General features: G+C 38.7%; 1 protein-coding gene across 1 annotated transcript in view; it reads right to left on the bottom strand.

Annotated features, from left to right (window-relative positions):
- The window catches only part of LOC124552643 (guanine nucleotide-binding protein subunit alpha-11-like), a 150,489-nt gene that overhangs the window by 62,371 nt on the left and 67,558 nt on the right, over positions 1-20,560 (bottom strand). Inside the window, exon 2 of the mRNA XM_047126970.1 lies at positions 1,418-1,602. Within this exon, the coding sequence (XP_046982926.1) occupies positions 1,418-1,602 (185 nt within the window). The remainder of the gene's footprint in view (positions 1-1,417; positions 1,603-20,560) is intronic.

The following is a 20,560-nucleotide window of genomic DNA, read 5'->3' as shown; positions in this document are numbered from 1 at the left end:
TGGCTCCTTTTCCCAACAGAAGGGTTGAAGGGGAAGGAAGAGGGGTGGAGGGAAAGAAACTGGAGAGCTTTAGGAAAAGGGGTAGAGGTCGGAAAAGACAGCCAGAATCCTGGGTCAGGGGAGACTTACCGCACAGGATGAGAAGGAAAGCCTGGTTGTTGGGGACCGCACTGGACGAAACTTCAAAACCTGAGAGCTTAAAGGCGGAAGACGGGGTAACGTATAAGACAGAGATTACTGCTAAAACACTGTGCATGAGTGAATAAGAATGAAAAGCTAAGTGCATTGTATTATTTAATTGGATAGATAAAACAATCTACCCACCAAGTGATGGCAGAAAACACACATAAAAGACTGTTGTGATTGGCAAGCTTTCGGAGCCAGTGACTCCTTCTTCAGGCAGAAAGGTTCAAGAGGAAGGAAGAAGGGTGAAGGAAAAGCATTGGAGAGGTCTAGGAATAGGGGTAGATTTTGGGAAAGTTCTGGTTCTGGGTGACTTTCCCACCAAGCGTCGGTTGATCATTCCAAAGGTATTCGATAGACATAATGTCGACATCTATGGTCGAAGGTCGATATAGGATAAGTTGTCTCTGCTGTCTACGAACGAATACTGACAGTGCGTGCAAAATTTAAATGATTGAAAAATATTTTTACATAGTGGTACGCGATAAGGAAAATAAACTTAAAAACGAGAGATAAACGGCCACTGAGCCTGAAAATATGGGAGCCGATAGATTATGAAAAAATGTCTCTAAATACGGGAGATCCCAGGAAATATGGGAGAGTTGGTCACCCTATGATTGGTGGGTAAATTGGAAATACACTTAACGTTTTTTATCTGTCATTCTACAGAAAAATGCCATTGTTTAATGACTCTTCCTGTTAAATCATATGCCCAGAATTTATGACAGATAATTCTTACTTCTTGACACTTGCCTGTGTTCAACATCTTATTCATTGTTGGAGTGAGCAGACATGTGATGTAAATGATTAGTGTAAAGATAAACTGTAAATATGTTTGCTAAAACACTGTACACAACATATCAAAATTAAGAACACAACATGTTAATGTGGACCTACAGAAGATAATATTACTGTATGCATGAATTCGTATTTTTTTAAAATTGTTTCCTTTTTCAATTAACTTTATATCTTTGATAATTTTTGCGAATTATCCATGGGTAAATAAAAACCTAACTCAATAAGTAACTAAATAAGTTATGTACGATAAAATTATTCAGGTTATTCAGACATTATCTGGAGATAAATCTCTCTTCTCTCTCTTATATCTCTCTCTCTCTCTCTCTCTCTCTCTCTCTCTCTCTCTCTCTCTCTCTCTCTCACACACACACACACACACACACACATACACACACACACACAATGTACTCAGTGTCTGTGTTCTTTAGGTAGTTACCTCTGTTGTCTCTAATTCATAAGGAAATCCATACAGCTCCATTGCCATTATCAGTTTCTGAGCTTCTGAGATAATGTTTTGGCAAATTATTGGTATGTATGTCATTCGTTCAGCCTCTTGAAAACCACCTTCTTCAATGATCCTGACCTGCTTCATAAATGTCGATTTTCCCGAGGATCCACAACCTGTAATTAGCACAAAAATTGCGGTTACCAAAATCTGGGTGCCATTTGAGTAGGGTTCGCAACATATGGAGATTACCGCTTTTTAAAGCAATAAAAGATGGGGCAAATACAATCAAAATGAGGAAATCAATGGAAGGATAGAAACTAAAGAAGGTGTTATGGAATATTACATGAATATTACATGAATACTCATGAAAATGGGGAGTTATTTTAAATGTTTGAGTAGCCTTGTTGCAGTAGTGGCGATTAAGTCAAATTAGGTCAGCTGATGACTTATTATGATATAAAAACATTTAACAAGTTTCCAGAATGAAATCTTTACTCTGCAGCAGATTGTGTGCTGAGGTGAAACTTGGTGGCAGATTAAAACTGTGTGCTGGACCGAGACATATGGTGTCACAGAAAACAATATTTAATGTTAATAAGCTCAAATTCGTTGTGTTCAGTCTGGAAACTAGTATGACACAGCTCTCCAAACTATCCTAACCTGTTCAAGTCTCATTATCCCCACATAAACTACTACAACCTGTAGCCATTGGAACATTGGTCTCCACCTATAAATTTTACTCCTCACACTTCTCTCTGTTGCCATATTAATGGTCCCTTAATGCCTTAGGACGTGCCCCATTAACTGATCTATTCTTTTGGTCAGGTTGTGTCATAAATTTTGTTTTCCCACAATTCATTTCAGTATTTCATTATTAGTAATTCAATCGTCTGATCTGATCTTCAACACTCTTGTAGCAATGTATTTAAGAACCTTCTACCTGTGTTCTCTACTTGCCAGCATTGCTTACAATCCACATTTCATTTCTGCCTGTGGTTACACCGTGACAGGTGCCTTCGGAAGAGACTGTTTAACTCCTACATTTATATTCTATGCTTTCTTTTTACCAGAAATGCTGTACTTGCTATTGTCAGTCTGCATTTTATGAGAGCATGCCTCTGAAATTTTATGTGAAAACTCTTAAAGCTTTTTAATTAAAACAAACTTTGTTAACATTCTACACATTTATTCTTCATGTCTGCGTATTTATTTCTCAACATTGTCACCGTGCCAACAAACACATTTCTCCCAACGAGAGACCAGTTTGCTGACGCAGTCACTGTAGAATGTTGGACTTTGTTGTTGGAGTCAGAACATCACCCCTCCTTGCACTGCTTCATCACATCAAAGTGAAGTCCTCAAATGTGTTCATTAAGTCCCGGAAACAGACAAAAATCGGATGGGGTCAAGTTATGACTGTATGAAGGATAATGAATGACAGTGGACCAGAGGTGTTAGATCGTTGCAGGTGTCACAGTGCTGATCAAATGATCTGTCAGAGTCATGCTGAAGGAGATTGTGCTCAATGTGAGGACAAACTCTTCAAACTGACGCTTTTGATTACAGCACGCTGTTTATCATGCACCAACATAGTTACGTTACACACCATCGTGTTACCCACTACAATTTGGAGCCCTCTAGCAGCAGAGAGTTGCAACCTGGGCCAGCAAAGTGGCAAGTCAACCAAGTAATATGCATGTCTATAATACCTCAACTGATATTTAGATCATAATAAAAAATTTGGAGGAATTACTTTCTGGCATGCCCTCGAATAACTTCTCTACTTTGGCTGTTGTTAGTTATTTTGCTGCCCAAGTAATATAATTCATCTGCTAACTTTTTCATCTGATTTCCGACTCTAATTCTTACAACATCACCTCACTGAACTCAACTACTTTCCATTACCCTTGTTTTACTTCTGTCAGAGTCATCTTATTTCTTTTTTTCAAATTATTTTCCTTTCTGTTCAGCTGTTCTTCAAAGTCCTTTGCCATATTTAACAGAATTCCAATACCATCAGAAAATCTGAAAGATCCCATTTCTTCTTCCTGAGCTTAAATTCACTTTCCAGATTTCTCTTTACTGCTTGCTGTAAATATGGACTTTATAACCTGGGATCACAATGTCGTCTCACTCTCTTCTTAGCTATGGTGTCCCTTTCATTTTCTTGGCCAGTTACAGCTAGTCTGCTTTCTATACACATTGTAGATAACTCTTCACTATCTGTACTTTATCTCTGATAACATCATAATTTCACAACTATTTTGTTCATCACAATTATTGTTACTCTGAACTACAGAACAACAACACAAAATTACACTATGTGATCAAAAGTATCAAGACACCTGGCTGAAAATGACTTGTGGCAACCTCCATCGGTAATGATGGAATTCAATATAGTGTTGGCCCACCCTTAGCCTTGATGACAGCTTCCACTCTTGCAGGCATATGTTCAATCAGGTGCTGGAAGGTTTCTTGGGGAATGGCAGCCCATTCTTCACGGAGCACTGCACTGAGGAAAGGTGTTGATGTGGGTCGGTGAGGCCTGGCATGAAGTTAGCGTTCCAAAATGTCTCAAAGGTGTTCTATAGGGTTCAGGTCGGGACCCTGTGCAGGCCAGTCCATTACAGGGATGTTATTGTCATGCCGTGCATTATGAACAGGTGCTCGATTGTGTTGAAAGATGCAGTCGCCATCCCTGAATTGCTCTTCAACGGTGAAAGCAAGAAGATGCTTAAAACATCAATGAAGGCCTCTACTGTGATAGCCCCAGGCAAAACAACAAGGGGTGCAAGCCCCCTCTTTGAAAAACACTACCACACCATAACACCACCTTTGCTTTTGGCACTGCACATGTTGGCAGATGTTCACCGGCCATTTGCCATACCCGCACCCTGCCATCGGCTTGCTACATTGTGTACCGTGATTCGTCACTCCACACAACATTTTTTCACTGTTCAATCGTCCAATGTTTATGCTCCTTACACCAGGCAAGGCATCGTTTGGCATTTACCGGCGTCATGTGTGGCTTATGAGCAGCTGCTCGACCATGAAATCCAAGTTTTCTCACCTCCTGCCTAACTGTCATAGTGCTTGCAATGGATCCTGATGCAGTTTGGAATTGTGTGTGATGATCTGGATGGATGTCTGCCTATTACACATTACAGCCCTCTTCAACTGTTGGCGGTCTCTTGTCAGTCAACCAACGAGGTCGGTCTGTACGTTTTTGTGCTGTGCGTGTCCCTTCACGTTTCCACTTGACTATCACTTAAGAAACAGTGGAACTAGGGATGTTTAGGAGTGAGAAAATCTCACATACACATATGACACAAGTGTCACGCAGTCACCTTACCACATTCAATGTCTGTGAGTTCTGCAGAGTGCCCCATTCTGCTCTCTCACGATGTCTAATGACTACCGAGATCGCTGATATGCAGTACCGGGCAGTATTTGGCAGCACAATGCACCTAATATGAAAAAAGTATGTTTTGAGAGGTGTCCGGATGCTTTTGATCACATAGTGTATAATTAATGCACATGTATTTTAACAACAGTGCTGCAGAGGACATATTAACTGGAAACAAAAGACTAGCTAGTCCAATGTGTATTAGTATTCAGAGCGAAATTTTGACTTTGCTGTGGAATGTATGCTGACACGAAACTTCTTGTCAGATTACAACAGTGTGCTGGACTGAGACTCGAACTCAGGATCTTTGCCTTTCATGGGCAAATTCTCTACAAACTGAGCTACCCAACCACAGCTTGTGGCCCATCAGTCAATAGCACTTGCCCGCAAAAGGCAAAGGTCCTTGATTCGAGTCTCAGTCCAGCACACAGTTTTAATCAGCTAGGAAGTTTCATATCAGCTCACATTGCACTGGAGAATGAAAATTTCACTCTGGAAACATCCACCGGGCTGTGGCTATGCCATTTCTCCACAACATCCTTTCTTCCAGGGGGGCTAGTTCCGCAAGTTTCACAGGAGAGCTTCTGTGAAATTTGGAATGTAGGAGATTAGGTACTGGCGGAAGTAATGGTGCGTCATGCTCGAGTAGCTCAGTCACTAGTCGCGAGTTCGAGTTTCGACCCAGCACACAGGTTTCATCTGCCAGGAAGTTTTGTATTAGTATTTCTAACAGCATTTATACTTCACTGCATCAGTTACAGCCACTACTCTCGTCTCACTGATAATGCTAATGTACTTCTGTGAGGCCAGAATGTGTAGGTCATTGGGATAGTTCATCACACGTTCATCACACGATCCAGACAAGATGGCGGCGAGTGTAAAAGTAATTCGTGTATACCCGCGAAAAAAAGTAAATTTCGGTAGTACAAAGAATACGTGTGTAAATTGTAAGGACGAGATCTCGTAGCTAAACGAACGAATATCCAGTTTACAAGTTAAAGCTAGACATAAAGAAACTTAATGCGGAAAAATGTGAGTCGCTGAAGAAGCAAGAAGACTCGACCTCTACAAACAAGTAGCAAACAATGACGGGAGAAAACTGCACTCAGAAAGTACAATCCAAAATAGCAATGAAACTTCAGTATGTATATGTGAAACTTTAATGCATAAAAACTGCACTCATAAAGTACAATCTCAAAGCAGCAGTGAAACTTCAATGTGTATAAACAGTGAAACTTTAATGCATAAAAACAGTCAAACTAGAACGTATAACAACCTTGTGGTAGTATTCACTACTGAAGATTCAATGAATACGCCAGCCGAAGTCGAAAAGTTACGAAATGAACAACAAAAAGTAAATAAACCGTTGCTCGAACTTCCGACAACTAACACTGTAAGATACGGAAAAATATGTGTGTTAGGCGATAGCCATGGCCGTGCAATTGCCGCAGTGCTAACGGAAAAATACAATTACAGGGCAAACGGTTTCGTGAAGCCTGGGGCTCCATTAAGTGAACTGAAAAACCTTACAAAATTACGTGAAGTAATTAGTTTGTGTAAGGATGACTTTGTTGTATTGCTGGGAGGATCAAATGACGTATATAGAAATGAGTCGTTCAAGGCTAGCACAGAATTGAGAAAATGCCTCAGTGATTTATCTCAAACGAATGTACTCGTTGTAAATATCCCGCGTCGTCACGATTTACCGAGGTGGTCGTGTGTAAACAGTGAAATTCATGCCGCTAACAAGAGTTTCAGTGAAATATGTACTCGCTTCGTAAATGCAGACGTTATTGACATAAACAGTTTGGAGCGAAGGCTCCATACAGTTCACAGTCTTCATTTGAATGCATTAGGAAAGGAGGTACTTACGGAAAAATTTTTTACTCGTATTTCGCGGTGCAATGAAGTACCGAGGAGAAGTGGAAATCGATCGCAGGGAACAAAGCGTTCTTTTCATGCAGCGAACAATATAACCATCAATCAGTGTCAAATCACTAAACGGTTTAAAACCAATGGGCCAGAAAGTAACATTCAAGCTGGGAAACAAACTCAAATTACGAAATGGTTCAAACCAAAAAGAAATGAAGCACAAATTTTGTAAGCTCCAAAAATACTGGATGACAAACAAGCGTGTCTTCCAGAACAAGGAAAGCTCCAGAGAGGAGCAGTGATTTTTTATGGCTGGCACCATGGAAATCACTTCAGCACCATCCAGATCCAATGCCATCATGAATATAACTTTGGATGTAAGTACACAATATCAAAGTGACAAAGAAATGTACAAGCCAAGCGAGCAAGCTGATGGGCTGCTACAGAAGAATCCAGACCTACACTTTTGTGAGGATGGCTCATTATTAAATATTAGGTCTTTAAAAAATAAAATTGATGATTTTACTAGTAACTATATAATGCACTGTAATATAAATTGGTTAAGTGTTGAATACTCATGTGACAGAAGCTCTAAGTTAGATGAGCTACAAGTTTTTTTATCTGAATTTCTAAATGTTAAACTAATTTGTTTAAATGATCACTGGCTTAGTAGTGATACCACAAAAATCTTAAATAAAATTGAAAACTTCAAGGTAGCTACCAGCTTTTGTAGGATAAATAAGTAACGGGGGGTTCATGCATACTCATTCATTCTGATTTAGATTACCATGTAAGATGTGACTTTAATTGTTTTAATGAAGAGTGTATTTTTGAGGGTTGCTGTGTTGAGTTAAAGGACTTAAATGTTGTTATAATATCAATTTATAGAATCCCAGGGAAGGTGACAACTGAGCATTTCCTACGTAAATGTCAGAGTCTGTTAGAATACCTCAGTAAAGAAAAGAGGAAAAAAATTGTAGTTGCTGCTGATTTCAACATCAATGTGTTGAATGAAACATGTGAGGTATAAAAATTTACATACTTAATAACAAAAATATGGCTTCAAATTAAATTTTTCTGAATCTACAAGAGAAAATGCTCAGTCAGCTACATACATTGACAATATTTTAACGAATTACGTGTTTGAAGATGGATATAAATTTTGTCTAGGTCTAGGAATTTCTGATCATTCAGCATTATTCATTGAGCTACCCAGAGCAGGTAGAGAAGTCCCATGTAAAAAAGCTTATGTAAGAAGGATCTTCAACCAAGAAACGTTGACTCTATTCCATGATAAGCTGAAGGAGACAGACTGGCACTTTGATAAAAATATTTCATGCACAGCAAATTTTGAAGCATTTCTAAGCGATTTTCTAAGTGTTTTAAATGAAATGTTCCCACAAAAAACTTATTTTAATAAAATGACAAAATTAAAATGGATCACTAAAAATATAAAAATCTCCAGTGCTAAGAAAAGGCAGCTACATAAGGAACTAAGACATAATAAAAAAATTGAATTTATTGAATATGTTAAACAATACAAAGGTACATTTAAGAAAGTTGTCAAAGCAGCAAAGCAAATGACAAATAATAAATTAATCTTAAAACATAAGAATAAATCAAAGGCAGTGTGGTCAGTTGTAAAACACGAGTTAGGTATCAAAGCCTCTAGACATGGAATTAGTACAATTAAGCTTGAAGATGAGATCATTGTAAATCTGGCTCAAATTTCAGAATACTTCAATGAGCTCTTCATTAATGTAGTAAAACCAGAGGTTAATGTTGCAGATTATGAGAACAATGTATGTCCCTTTGGAACTAAATCATAATTCTGAATGCTTCACAAAATTCAAAACAGTTTCAATAATAGATGTAGGAAACATTATATTAAAACTAAAAAACAAAAATTCTGCAGGTTGGGATGGAATACCAGCAAAAGTCCTTAAATTTGTGTGTAAAATTAATAGGATACCCACTACCTAAAATAATAAACCAATCCTTTGAACAAGGAAGCTTCCCAGAGGTGCTGAAATATGCAGAAGTAAAACCGTTGCTCCAAAAAGTGTCAAGCGAGGATATGGGGAATTATTGTCCCATCTCCCTCCTTCCAGTCCTATCAAAAATCTTTGAAAATGCTGCTGCTATGCAGAATCTAAATTTTATGGAGAAATATGATACTATTACGAAAAACCAGCGTGGGAAAAGTACTATTGATGCAATTAACAAGTTTATCGACAAGATCAGCACATCATTAGACAACCATAATAAAGTTACAGGAATCTTTTGTGATCTCACAAAAGCCTTTGACTCTGTAAATCATGCACTGTTTATCTATAAGCTTGACAAGTATGGGATCAAGGGTAATGTTCTAAATTGGCTTACTTAATATTTATCAAATAGGAAACAAGGAGTTATTGTCTCATCAAACGCAGCAAATTACTATTCAAAATGGAAAACAGTAGCCCAAGGTGTCCCTCAAGGCTCGATTCTAGGACCTATTTTGTTTTTGTTCTATGTTAATGATTTACTGAACAATGTAAATGCTCCATCAGTTTTATTTGCAGATGACACATCTGTATTAATTGAAAACCAGGAGCCAGAAAACATCCCTCTCTACATAATAAACACAATGAACAAACTAGAAACATGGTTCCAACCGAATGGATTAAGATTGAACATCCCCAAAACCCACATGGTCCAATTCAGAACAAAACAGTCAAAGCCCCAAGAAATTAAAATAACTTATAAAAATCAGGACATAGAAGAAGCGGATCCTGTGAAGTTTTTAGGGTTAAACCTAGATAAAAATTTAAATTGGAATAAACATGTTGACTACCTGTTAAACAAATTACGTAGCTTTGCATTTGCTATGCAAATATTAGCTGGCACAACAGACATGAATACAGGGAAAATTGCATACCACAGCTACTTTCAATCAGTTGTAAGGTATGGTATTATTTTTTGGGGAAATTCAAGCAATATATTGCGCATACTAAAGTTACAGAATCGAGTAATAAGGAACATGTGTACTGCCCATCCAAGGACATCATGTCGTCCACTATTTGAAAAACAACAGTTATTAACAGTTCCCTACTTATCATCTTTCAACACAGCAATTAAGAGTTATTCGAGAAAAACTGTTTCAATCACACGTATAACACGAGAACAAAGACAATTTTATGCTTCCCACTCATCACTTAAACATATATGCGCAGTCTCCTCAGTATATGGCAATGAAAATTCATAACAAGCTAAAATGTTCTGAGTATGAACCTAGAGACACTGAAAACAAAGCTATATGATATACTTGTCAAACGCTGCTACTACACTGTTGATGAGTTCATCAAGGATGAATTGAACATTTGAGCAGGATAAATTCACATAGTCTTGTGTGTAAATGTAGCTGTCCTTCACAAAAGGGAGGAAAGAAAAATATAAGTTTATATTAATGTTAATATTCTTTGCACCAATTAGGCCTAAGTTGTGTTATCCATTTTTTTGACGTGTCTCCTGTACACTAATCATATGATTAGAAATTGTATGTTATGAGATGAATAAAACACTATCACTAGAATCCATAATCTTCAGCATTAGGGTTGGTTCGAGCTTATCATTGGAGACAGTATTCTGACCGTAAGGTGTTTCAACAACCAGGTACTTTTCAGGGCTTCATTGTGTCACATGTGGTACACTGCAGGTAGTTTAGAGCTTTGTATCTTATGAATATGTCTGAAGAGGTCATAAGTTCTGGATGGATCAAACAGATGCTGTACCATAACGATGAACATTTTTTTGTTTAATTGCCCATGTACTGCTTTGAGTTGAAAATGAAAGTTGAAATATCACAATCCACTTGCGTAGGGTCAAATAAAATGAACTTGAAGTCTAATTCTCATGTAGTAAGCGATTTATACATAACTGGCAGACCTGACATCCAACAATTTCTACAGTGGTGGTGTTATATTCTAGTATCACATGAGCAGATGGACCCATAAAACTATTGGTAAATTGTCAGTCCAGTCATCTGAAAGTTGGATTCTTAACTTTGCCTCAATATTGCGATGCCATAACGAAACTGACATTCTCTGTTGGTGCCAATGATTTCTGGGACTCCAAAACATGGAATCCGTGATGATAAGACAGTACAGTACTGATAACGTATCTGCAGAAACGTCCTTCAGTGGAAATGTATGTGTTCGTTATTCTTAAGAGATATGTGGATCCTTGAGAGGAAGGTAATGGCCACACTAGATCATGACATATGCGGAATGAGTGAGTGTCAACTTCACTGAAAGTTTGTGTGTTTTGAAGTGTTTGCTTGTTCAGAGCGAATTCATGCTTTTATTCAAAGATTTACATCTTGTCTCGATGAAGGCATTATCATCAAAACTATAAACAGTGACTAAAGTATAATGAAGTTCATAATTTTTCGTCCGCAAAACTGTATGAAACTCTTAACCTAACCTGTTCCCACGTCCTAATTTTACTTTTTAGGAGAAAGATGGCAGAAGTGAGTTCTGAAATAAAAAAATGTTGCAGTGAAACTGCTGTTTGGTTTGATTAAATATCGCGCTAAATGGTAAGTATTTTGTTTTCGCTGTATTACGTATTAAAATTAGTTTATGTTCACTTTATTTCAGTTTTACGTCATTTCACTTACCCTTTAATTTACTTTAGCTTTATTTTATTACCAAACTACTATATTTTTGCAGTATCATTCACGTTACCTTACTGTCGCATTATTTACACTCCTGTTATTTTTTCCACTTTTCTATTACTTTATTTTCGTGGTATTATATTTTCGCCTTATTTTACTTTCGCGTTACGTTATTTTTAGATTTTTTTTGGTATCTTAATTTCTTGTTTTTAACTTTAGCGCCATTTTACTTTTCCATTCCTTATTTTCGTGGTGTTATATTTCCGCGGTATTATATTTTCGCGTTAGTTTATTACCACAGTATTTCATTTTCGCATCATTATATTCTCCCATTAGTATATTTATGTTTTGCCAAGTTTCACATTCATATTATTTTCGCCTTTTTTTCTTTTCGTGTTATTTTATTGCCACATTAATTTATTTCCCAATTATTGCATTTTCGTCTTTTTTTACTGTATCATTATATTGTTTTCCAGCTATTACTGTTTTTCGCTTTATTTTTTGTGCATGGGATTTTCTATTCACGGTATTTTAGTTTTGGGTTTTTAATTTCAGCTATATTCTCGCTTCAGTTTGTTTACGTAATTTTATTTTCGCTTCTTTTGATTACTGGGGTCATGTTTTTTATAATTGTGGCATTAATTTTCGCTTTATTTTATTTCTGTGGTACTTCCCTTTTGTGTTATTATATTCTCCAATTACTTTAATTTCGGATTATTTGATTTTGGCCCAGTTTCACTTTTATGTTATTCTCTTTTCGCGTATTTTACTGTCGCATTATTTTAGTTTCCTGTAATTTTATTTTCCCTTTTCAGTACATGTTAGTTTTTCGTGATATTGTATTTTCCCGTTATTTTACCTGGGCGATTATTTTTCATGGTATTTTATTTTTGCCATACCGCTTTCTTATTTTCTCGTTTATAACTTTCACATTATATTACTTTCATCATATTTATTTTTGTGTTGTTTTATTTTTGTGATATTCTGATATTGCCGTATTTTGTTTTCGCGTCATTACATGTTCTCATTACCATATTTTCGTGTTATTTATCTTTCACCTTGTTTCACCTTAATTTAATTTTATTTGCGTGCTTATTTCCTTTTCGTTTTATTTGCTTGCCAGTTACTGCATTTTCTTCTCTCTTTACTATTGCATTACACTATTTTGCAGCTATTCCACTTTTTTTTCGCTTTATTTTATTTTTGAACGGATTTCATTTTCGTGGTATTTTATTTTTGCATTTTTAACTTTCGCGCATTTTATGTTCTCTTTCAGTGATATTTACCTTTCCATTACTTTACTTTTCATTGTTTGTTATTTTGCATCATTTTATTGCTGAAGTACCATATTTTCATGGTGTTAATTGTTGCATTATTTTATAACTGTGTTATTTTATTTGTGTGATACCTTGTCTTTATATGGCAACGGCCTTGCCGCAGTGGATACTCCGGTTCCCGTGAGATCACCCAAGTTAAGCGCTGTCGGGCGTGGTCGGCACTTGGATGGGTGACCATCCAGATCGCCATGTGCTGTTGCAATTTTTCGGGGTGCGCTCAGCCTCGTGATGCCAATTGAGGAGCTACTCGACCGAATAGTTGCGGCTTTGGTCAAGATTACCATCATAACGACTGGGAGAGCGGTGTGCTGACCCCACGCCCCTCCTATCCGCATTCTCTTCTGAGGATGACACGGCGGTCGGATGGTCCCGGTAGGCCACTCGTGGCCTGAAGACGGAGTGCTATTTTGTCTTTATATAATTATATCCTTTCATTGTATCCTTCTATTAATTTATTTTCGCCTTGTTTAACATTCGCCTTGATTCACATTTATTATTTTCTTTTTGTGTTATTTTACATTCATGATATTTTACTACCCCATTATTGCACTTGTCTGTTGCTTTTTTTTCTGTTTCTTTACTTCCGTTCGCCATACCGTTACCATATTTTCGTGTTTTTAACTTTCACATTATATTACTTTTGCCCTCTTTGTTTTCGTTGTTTTTATCTTCGCGATATTATATTTTCCCGGTATTTTATTTTCGCGTCATTACATTCTCCCATTACCACATTTTCGCGTTATTTCTCTTTCGCCCTTGTATCACATTCATATTATTTTCGCGTTATTTTGCTTTCCGTGTTATTTTACTTTTGCGATATTTTACTGTGACGTTATTTTACTTCCTAGATGTTGCCTTTCCTCCTCTCTTTACTACTGCATTATTTTTCTTTCGCTTTATTTTACTTCTCAATGGATTTTATTTTCGGATTTTTAACTTTCGCCTTATTTTACTTTCCCTTTCAGTTATATTTACCTTGTGATTACTTTACTTGTCGTTTTGTTTGATTTTCGTGTTTATTGCTTTCGCAGCATTTTATTGCCAAAGTATTTTACTTTCGCGGTATAAATTTTTGTATTGCTTTATTACTGCAATATTTTACTTTCGTGATGTTTCGTCTTTGCGTCATTATATTCTCCCATTATTTTATTTTCACATTATATAATGATTACCTTGATTCAATTTGTTTTTTTTTCATGTTGTTTTCATTTATTTCACATTAATGATACTTTACTGTCCCATTATTGCACATCTCTGTTGTTTTATTTTCGTGTTTCTTTACTTCTGCATCATTTTGTTTTTACTTTGTTATTATTTCGCGACATGTTACTTCTAAGTTATTTTATTTTTTTAGGATTTTACTATCGAATTTTCAACATGTGCGTTATTTTACTTTCTCTTTCACTTTACATTACCTCTACGACATTTCACTATCTCTTATTTATTTTCACGGCATTTTATTTACGTATTATTTTGTTATAGAGAAAATATATGGTAGCTTAAAAGTATAATAACGCGAAAAAAAATTATACAGAAAAACAATACAGCGAAAATAAATAAGACAAAAGCTAAAAAAATGACTCGAAAAAATAAAATTGCGAAAATAAAATAATGCAAAAAGAAAATACTACGAAACAACACAGAGATAAAACAACTCGAAAATAAAATAACACAACACTATACCTTAGAAACAAAAATAATGCGAAAATAAAATACCACCAAATTAAATTTTGTTGGAAAAAAAGGTGAAAGTAAAATAATGCGAAATTTCAGTAACACGAAAGTTATGTAATGCAAATTAAAATAACGCGAAAATACACAGCCTGACAGAAAAAGTGAAGCACTCAGTACACATCATTTGATCTCAATGTAATTTCGTGCAGGTACACGCCGTTGGCAGGTATATAAATGATCAGAGTTGAAACTCTCTCGGGTAGAACAGCCACCAGAGTGCATTAGTTTTGCTCGTGTTTAATGTTACCACGACCGGTTTTGTATGCAAGGGGTGTGAACAGCATCACATGTTGTGTGTTCACTGTTAGGAACACCTAGATGTTGAATACTTGGATGAGACAGCGTTATCAGCACCTGACAAGAGTTTGAAAGGGGTCTTATTGCGGGTTTTCATTTTGTCGGCTAGTGTAGAGCATTTTGATGTGACAGTGGGCCATTGTTGGACAGCATGGCAACGTGGGGGGAGGCATACAGGGTGTGATCTATAGCGTGATTCCCACTGCACATACACCTTCTGGAACTCGCTTTCTGTGATCCTCTTTAGAGATGCCGTCACGGCGTTTTGGGTGTCTTCTATAAAGCCGAATCGGTATTTCTCGAGGGCACTCGGGGGACGTGTTTGCGGCAATCTTTCAAGCACTTCCACATAAAAGATGGCGGGGGGGGGGGGGGGGGGAGGGGGAGCAGCTTGTTACAGGACATGAGACAACGACTTTATGGCACCCTACCTAACGGACTGAGTGCATGCGACTAGGTCAGAGGGGGTGCAACATTATGCTGATAAGTGAGTTCCTACTACCAAATTCTTTGCAAAAGTGACTCTAGTTTGTAATCACTGAAACAACATAACTGAAGACGTTGAAAACTCAACCAACCATTTGCAAATGAAGGTTTATTTAGTCCTTGACCGTGGTTTCCAAATTTGTAAAAATATCTTCTTTAGAAGTAGTGGTCCTAAAAATGTGTACTCCAGTTAGAAAATTACTTTTACAAATATAATGAAATATTAATAGAAAAATATTTGTGAGGCAAACGTACTCACTTATTACATCACATGGTAGCACAATAGATTACATGAAGCCGAGTGGCTCTTGTCATAAACAAAATTGATAAAACAATGCCAGAGCACTGTGTTCGCAAAGTTATAACGTATTGTACCAGATGTGAAATACGTCATTTGTATGAAGAAAAAAAAAAGGATCAGATGAATAAGTGAATAAGGGATTGTATTTAGCCCTGTTAGCATTTTACGTGTTAGTAAGCCGGCAGCAATATGACTTGGCCCGTGAACACATTGAGGATGTAGTGAGACGATTTAGAGATGTATTAGTGCTATACTTTAAGATAAACTAAGTAGGTTACGAAATAAGGGCCGCCAGATTGTTGATCAGCAGGTCACTGAATGTCGTTTTGATTTTTAACCTAGGGTGCGTAATCTTTCTGTTATTAATTTTAATGAGAAAGAAACTTCATTTTTAGAGAAAGGATTATCATACAACATCAGTCATGCGACCAATCAACAGCAGATTAGTTCGATGATCTCCCACATCGTCTCCGCGCTAGATGGTGCCAACCTACCCACAATTTAACGCAATGAAGTAGCTTTGGCGCCAGTAAGAGGCCGTACAGACTGCAGTGGGTCCAGTTTATTCAAGAAACTCTTTACAGTGATAAGGCTATTTTGGACTTCACTAACAAAAAACTCGTTGGACATAAAGCACTAATTGTCCAGCCGGACAAGGGAAAAACAGCTGTTATCTTAAGTGAAGATCAGTATGTGAATTAAGTGCAATCCTTCTTTGTAGATAGTGACATCGTCAAGTCTAATGTAGATCTTACGAATAGATATTTGGCTAGTTTAAAAAAGACCTTTAATACAACCACAACCTTTCCAAATCCGTTCAGAAAGAAGAATATTGTTCCTATGAACCCAGTAGCACCAGGACTCCGAGCTTTGATTAAGCCACGTAAAGACGACTTGCCAGATCGCCAGAGTGTTAACGCACGTAGTAATTGCAAAGTACCACGATCAACATTACCGTCACCCACTTTCCTTCTACATCCACAATAGAGGAAAATTAATTGAAAAATTTCTAGGTTAACCATCCCACCAGGAACTCATCTGGTCTCCCTACATGTCAAGAACATGTATACTAGTATTCCAGCAGATCAGATGCAGGGTATTGTGGCTCAGAATTTAAGAGCGCATAGCGGACGACCCAGCAACGAAATCAGTGACGTACTCAAGTTATTGGAAGTGGTTTGGGGAGGACAGCTTTTTTCAAAAACAAGGTCTTGGAATGGGGTCCCCTTTGTCATACTGTCTCACCAATATATTCATGAGAGCTTTTGAGTCGGATGCTATGACAAAGTTTCCAATAGGAGCTAGCAAGACCGTAGCTTGGTATAGGTATATAGATGACATTCTACTTCTTTTTAATGGGACACGCGAGAAATGTTGTCCGTTCGTGCCCGAGTTAAATGGCTTACACGAGAACATTCAGTTCACTGCTCAGCACAATGAGAGGGCGATATTACCATATCTGGACCTTAAAATTACCTTATGTGGTACTAAAGTCGAAGTCCATATTTACATAAAGGCAACTACCACCGATATAGTGATCCATAGCTCGCCCAACCACCCTATTAAGTACAAAATGTCGGCTTTCAGGTCGTTTTTGTATAGGCACCTTAGTGTCCCGTTGTCAAAGAAAGCCTTTGATAGAGAGTTTCGGATAAAAAAACGGCTATGGCAGTGGTATTAATCTGAGTATCCTCAGAAAGATATAATCGGGGTATCCTCAGAAAGATAAGAAAAACCAACGCAACGAATAGCATCCTTAGCATTGCCGATAGTCGGAGCCGGCCTAGGTGGTCTCGCGGTTCTAGGCGCGCAGTCCGGAACCGTGCGACTGCTACGGTCGCAGGTTCGAATCCTGCCTCGGGCATGGATGTGTGTGATGTCCTTAGGTTAGTTAGGTTTAAGTAGTTCTAAGTTCTAGGGGACTGATGACCACAGCAGTTGAGTCCCACAGTGCTCAGAGCCATTTTGAACCGATAGTCGGAAGGCCGCCAGTATCACGTATCATAAAACTCCGTATTTCGGCAGTATTTCCGAAAGGATCGACAGACGGTTGAGGTCAAAAAATATTGAACCGGTTTTCTTCATTCCCAGTAATGTTGCCACAAAGTATAGGCACAAAGAACACGTCACTTGTTCCAAATATAGTGCAACCGGGTTGTATTGCATTACTTGCAATCATTGCCCCATGCGGTACATCTGTGAAACCGACAGAAGCTTTAGCACCAGGTTTAAAGAACATCTTAGAGTTTCTAGCTTGAAATCTGCCTTGAGTACCCACCTTCGTGAGCAGAGGCATTCCGTCACCGATCTCACTAGTAACTTAAGAATTTTACATCGAGAAAACAAGGGCCACACTTCAAGCATCTGGAGGAGGTAGAAGTTATGAGAGCAATTAGTCGTTTTGCATACCAAACCCTGAATGGATAAACGGAGTTGAGACATCGTAGCATTTTGGCAGATATCGACTGCCTAAGTAACTAGACGTAATACTATTGTCACCCAGTCCCCTTTGTTCCTCTTCGGCCTTTCTGCTTTCCTCACCTCACCACCACACCCCCTATGCACCCGCCTTATTGTCTTAGGTTTCCCACGTCTTCCTTACAAGCATGTCTTTAAGGTTTTTGTAAATTTCCTTAAATTTTATCGACTGTTACTAAGCATCAAAATTCACTACAGTCTTGGATTCTTTAAACTGTCAAAGTGGGCATGTTTAAGAAACATAATTTTTAGAATTTTAATGCACTCAAAATATTTTTAAAAGTTTTAAGGTGTTCAGTGGACTCGGCCGGCATATCTGTTTCGTTGCCCTACCATATATGCACGTGATGTTCCTCTTTTACACTCTAGTTTTAACATAACTTAGGGGCGATATTAACGAAAAATGTCACTGCCGCTATTACACTACTGGCCACTAAAATTGCTGCACCAAGAAGAAATGCAGATGATAAACCGGTATTCATTGGACACATATATTATACTAGAACTGACATGTGATTATATTTTCACGCAATTTGGGTGCATGGATCCTGAGAAATCAGTACCCAGAACAACAACCTCTGGCCGTAATAACGGCCTTGATACGCCTGGGCATTGAGTCAAACAGAGCTTGGATGGCGTGTACAGGTACAGCTGCCCATGCAGCTTCAACACGATACCACAGTTCATCAAGACTAGTGACTGGCGTATTGTGACGAGCCAGTTGCTTGGCTACCATTGACCAGACTTTTTCAATTGGTGAGATATCTGGAGAATGTGCTGGCCAGGGCAGCAGTCGAACATTTTCTGTATCCAGAAAGGCCCGTACAGGACCTGCAACATGCGGTCGTGCATTATCCTGCTGAAAGGTAGGGTTTCACAGGGATCGAATGAAGGGTAGAGCCACGGGTCGTAACACATCTGAAATGTAACGTCCACTGTTCAAAGTACCGTCAATGCGAACTAGAGGTGACCGAGACGTGTAACCCATGGCACCCCATACCATCACGCCGGGTGATAGGCCAGTATGGCGATGACGAATACACGCTTCCAATGTGCATTCACCGCGATGTCGCCAAACACGGATGCGACCATCATGATGCTGTAAACAAAACCAGGATTTATCAGAAAAATGACATTTCGCTATTCGTGGACCCAGGTTCGTCGTTGAGTACACCATCACAGGCGCTCCTGTCTGTAATGCAGCGTCAAGGGTAACCGCAGCCGTGGTCTCCGAGCTGATAGTCCATGCTGCTGCAAACGTCGTCGAACTGTTCGTGCAGATGGTTGTTGTCTTGCAAACGTCCCCATCTGTTGACTCAGGGATCGAGACGTGGCTGCACGATCCGTTACAGCCATGCGGATAAGATGCCTGTCACCTCTATCGCTAGTGATACGAGGCCTTTGGGATCGAGCACGGCGTTCCGTATTACCCTCCTGAACCCACTGATTGCATATTCTGCGAACAGTCATAGGACCTCGACCAACGCGAGCAGCAGTGCCGCGATACGATAAAGCGCAATCACGATAGGCTACAATCCGACCTTTATCAAAGTCGGAAATGTGATGGTACGCATTTGTCCTCCTTACAAGAGGCATCGCAACAACGTTTCACCAGGCAACGCCGGTCAACTGCTGTTTGTGTATGAGAAATCGGTTGGAAACTTTCCTCATGTCAGCACGTTGTAGGTGTCGCCATCGGCGCCAACATTGTGTGAATGCTCTGAAAAGCTAATCATTTGGATATCACAGCAGCTTCTTCCTGTCGGTTAAATTTCACGTCTGTAGCACGTCATCTTCGTGGTGTAGCAATTTTAATGGCCAGTAGTGTATATTGATATTCTACAGATGGTTAAAAAAGTTTATGTACTTTGTATCCCAATATTCGTTGTTTTCATTCACCATTCGTGTAATCCCCAAAAGGCCACCAATCATTCGGTCGAGCCCGCGCTTCATCAGCGCATGCGCGAGGCGTCCGCAGGGAAGCTGTTTACTTTCTTGCCGTCAGTAGGACGGAGCACGCGGCCGCGACCCCTGTACGCGGCTCCATATAGACTGGAGAAGCGGTAAGTGCATGTCTCAGGTTCTGCTTTGCCGCCGTTAGCTATTTGCTTGACGATTTTGTCTAGGTAGAGCATTCCTCCACTTTGTGGCAATCACTTCTTGGTTTTCCATTCTGGCCCAAATTGGTTCAAATGGGTCTGAGCACTATGGGACGTAGCATCTGAGGTCATCAGTCCCCTAGACTTAGAACTGCTTAAACCTAACTAACGTAAGAACGTCACACACATCCATGCCCGAGGCAGGATTTGAACCTGCGGTTCCAGACTGAAGCGCCTAGAACCGCTAAGCCACACGGCCGGCATACTGGCCCAAAATCAGGTTTTAATTGTATTCATTTGTTTTCTTCTTACCAACAGATCACTATGATACGATTTGTTTTGGACCCATGCACTATACTGAAATTCGGAAGTTTTTTCCGTGATATACTATCTTTTAGCGGTGTTTTGTATTTGACAGACAACGAATGTTGGGGAAAAAAGATTCCGAGATCTTCCGCTCTAAT

Source organism: Schistocerca americana, chromosome 10, assembly GCF_021461395.2.
Source record: "Schistocerca americana isolate TAMUIC-IGC-003095 chromosome 10, iqSchAmer2.1, whole genome shotgun sequence".
Taxonomy (NCBI): domain Eukaryota; kingdom Metazoa; phylum Arthropoda; class Insecta; order Orthoptera; family Acrididae; genus Schistocerca; species Schistocerca americana.
Note: the sequence above shows the minus strand (reverse complement) of the source record. Positions and strands in the feature narration are given on the sequence as shown.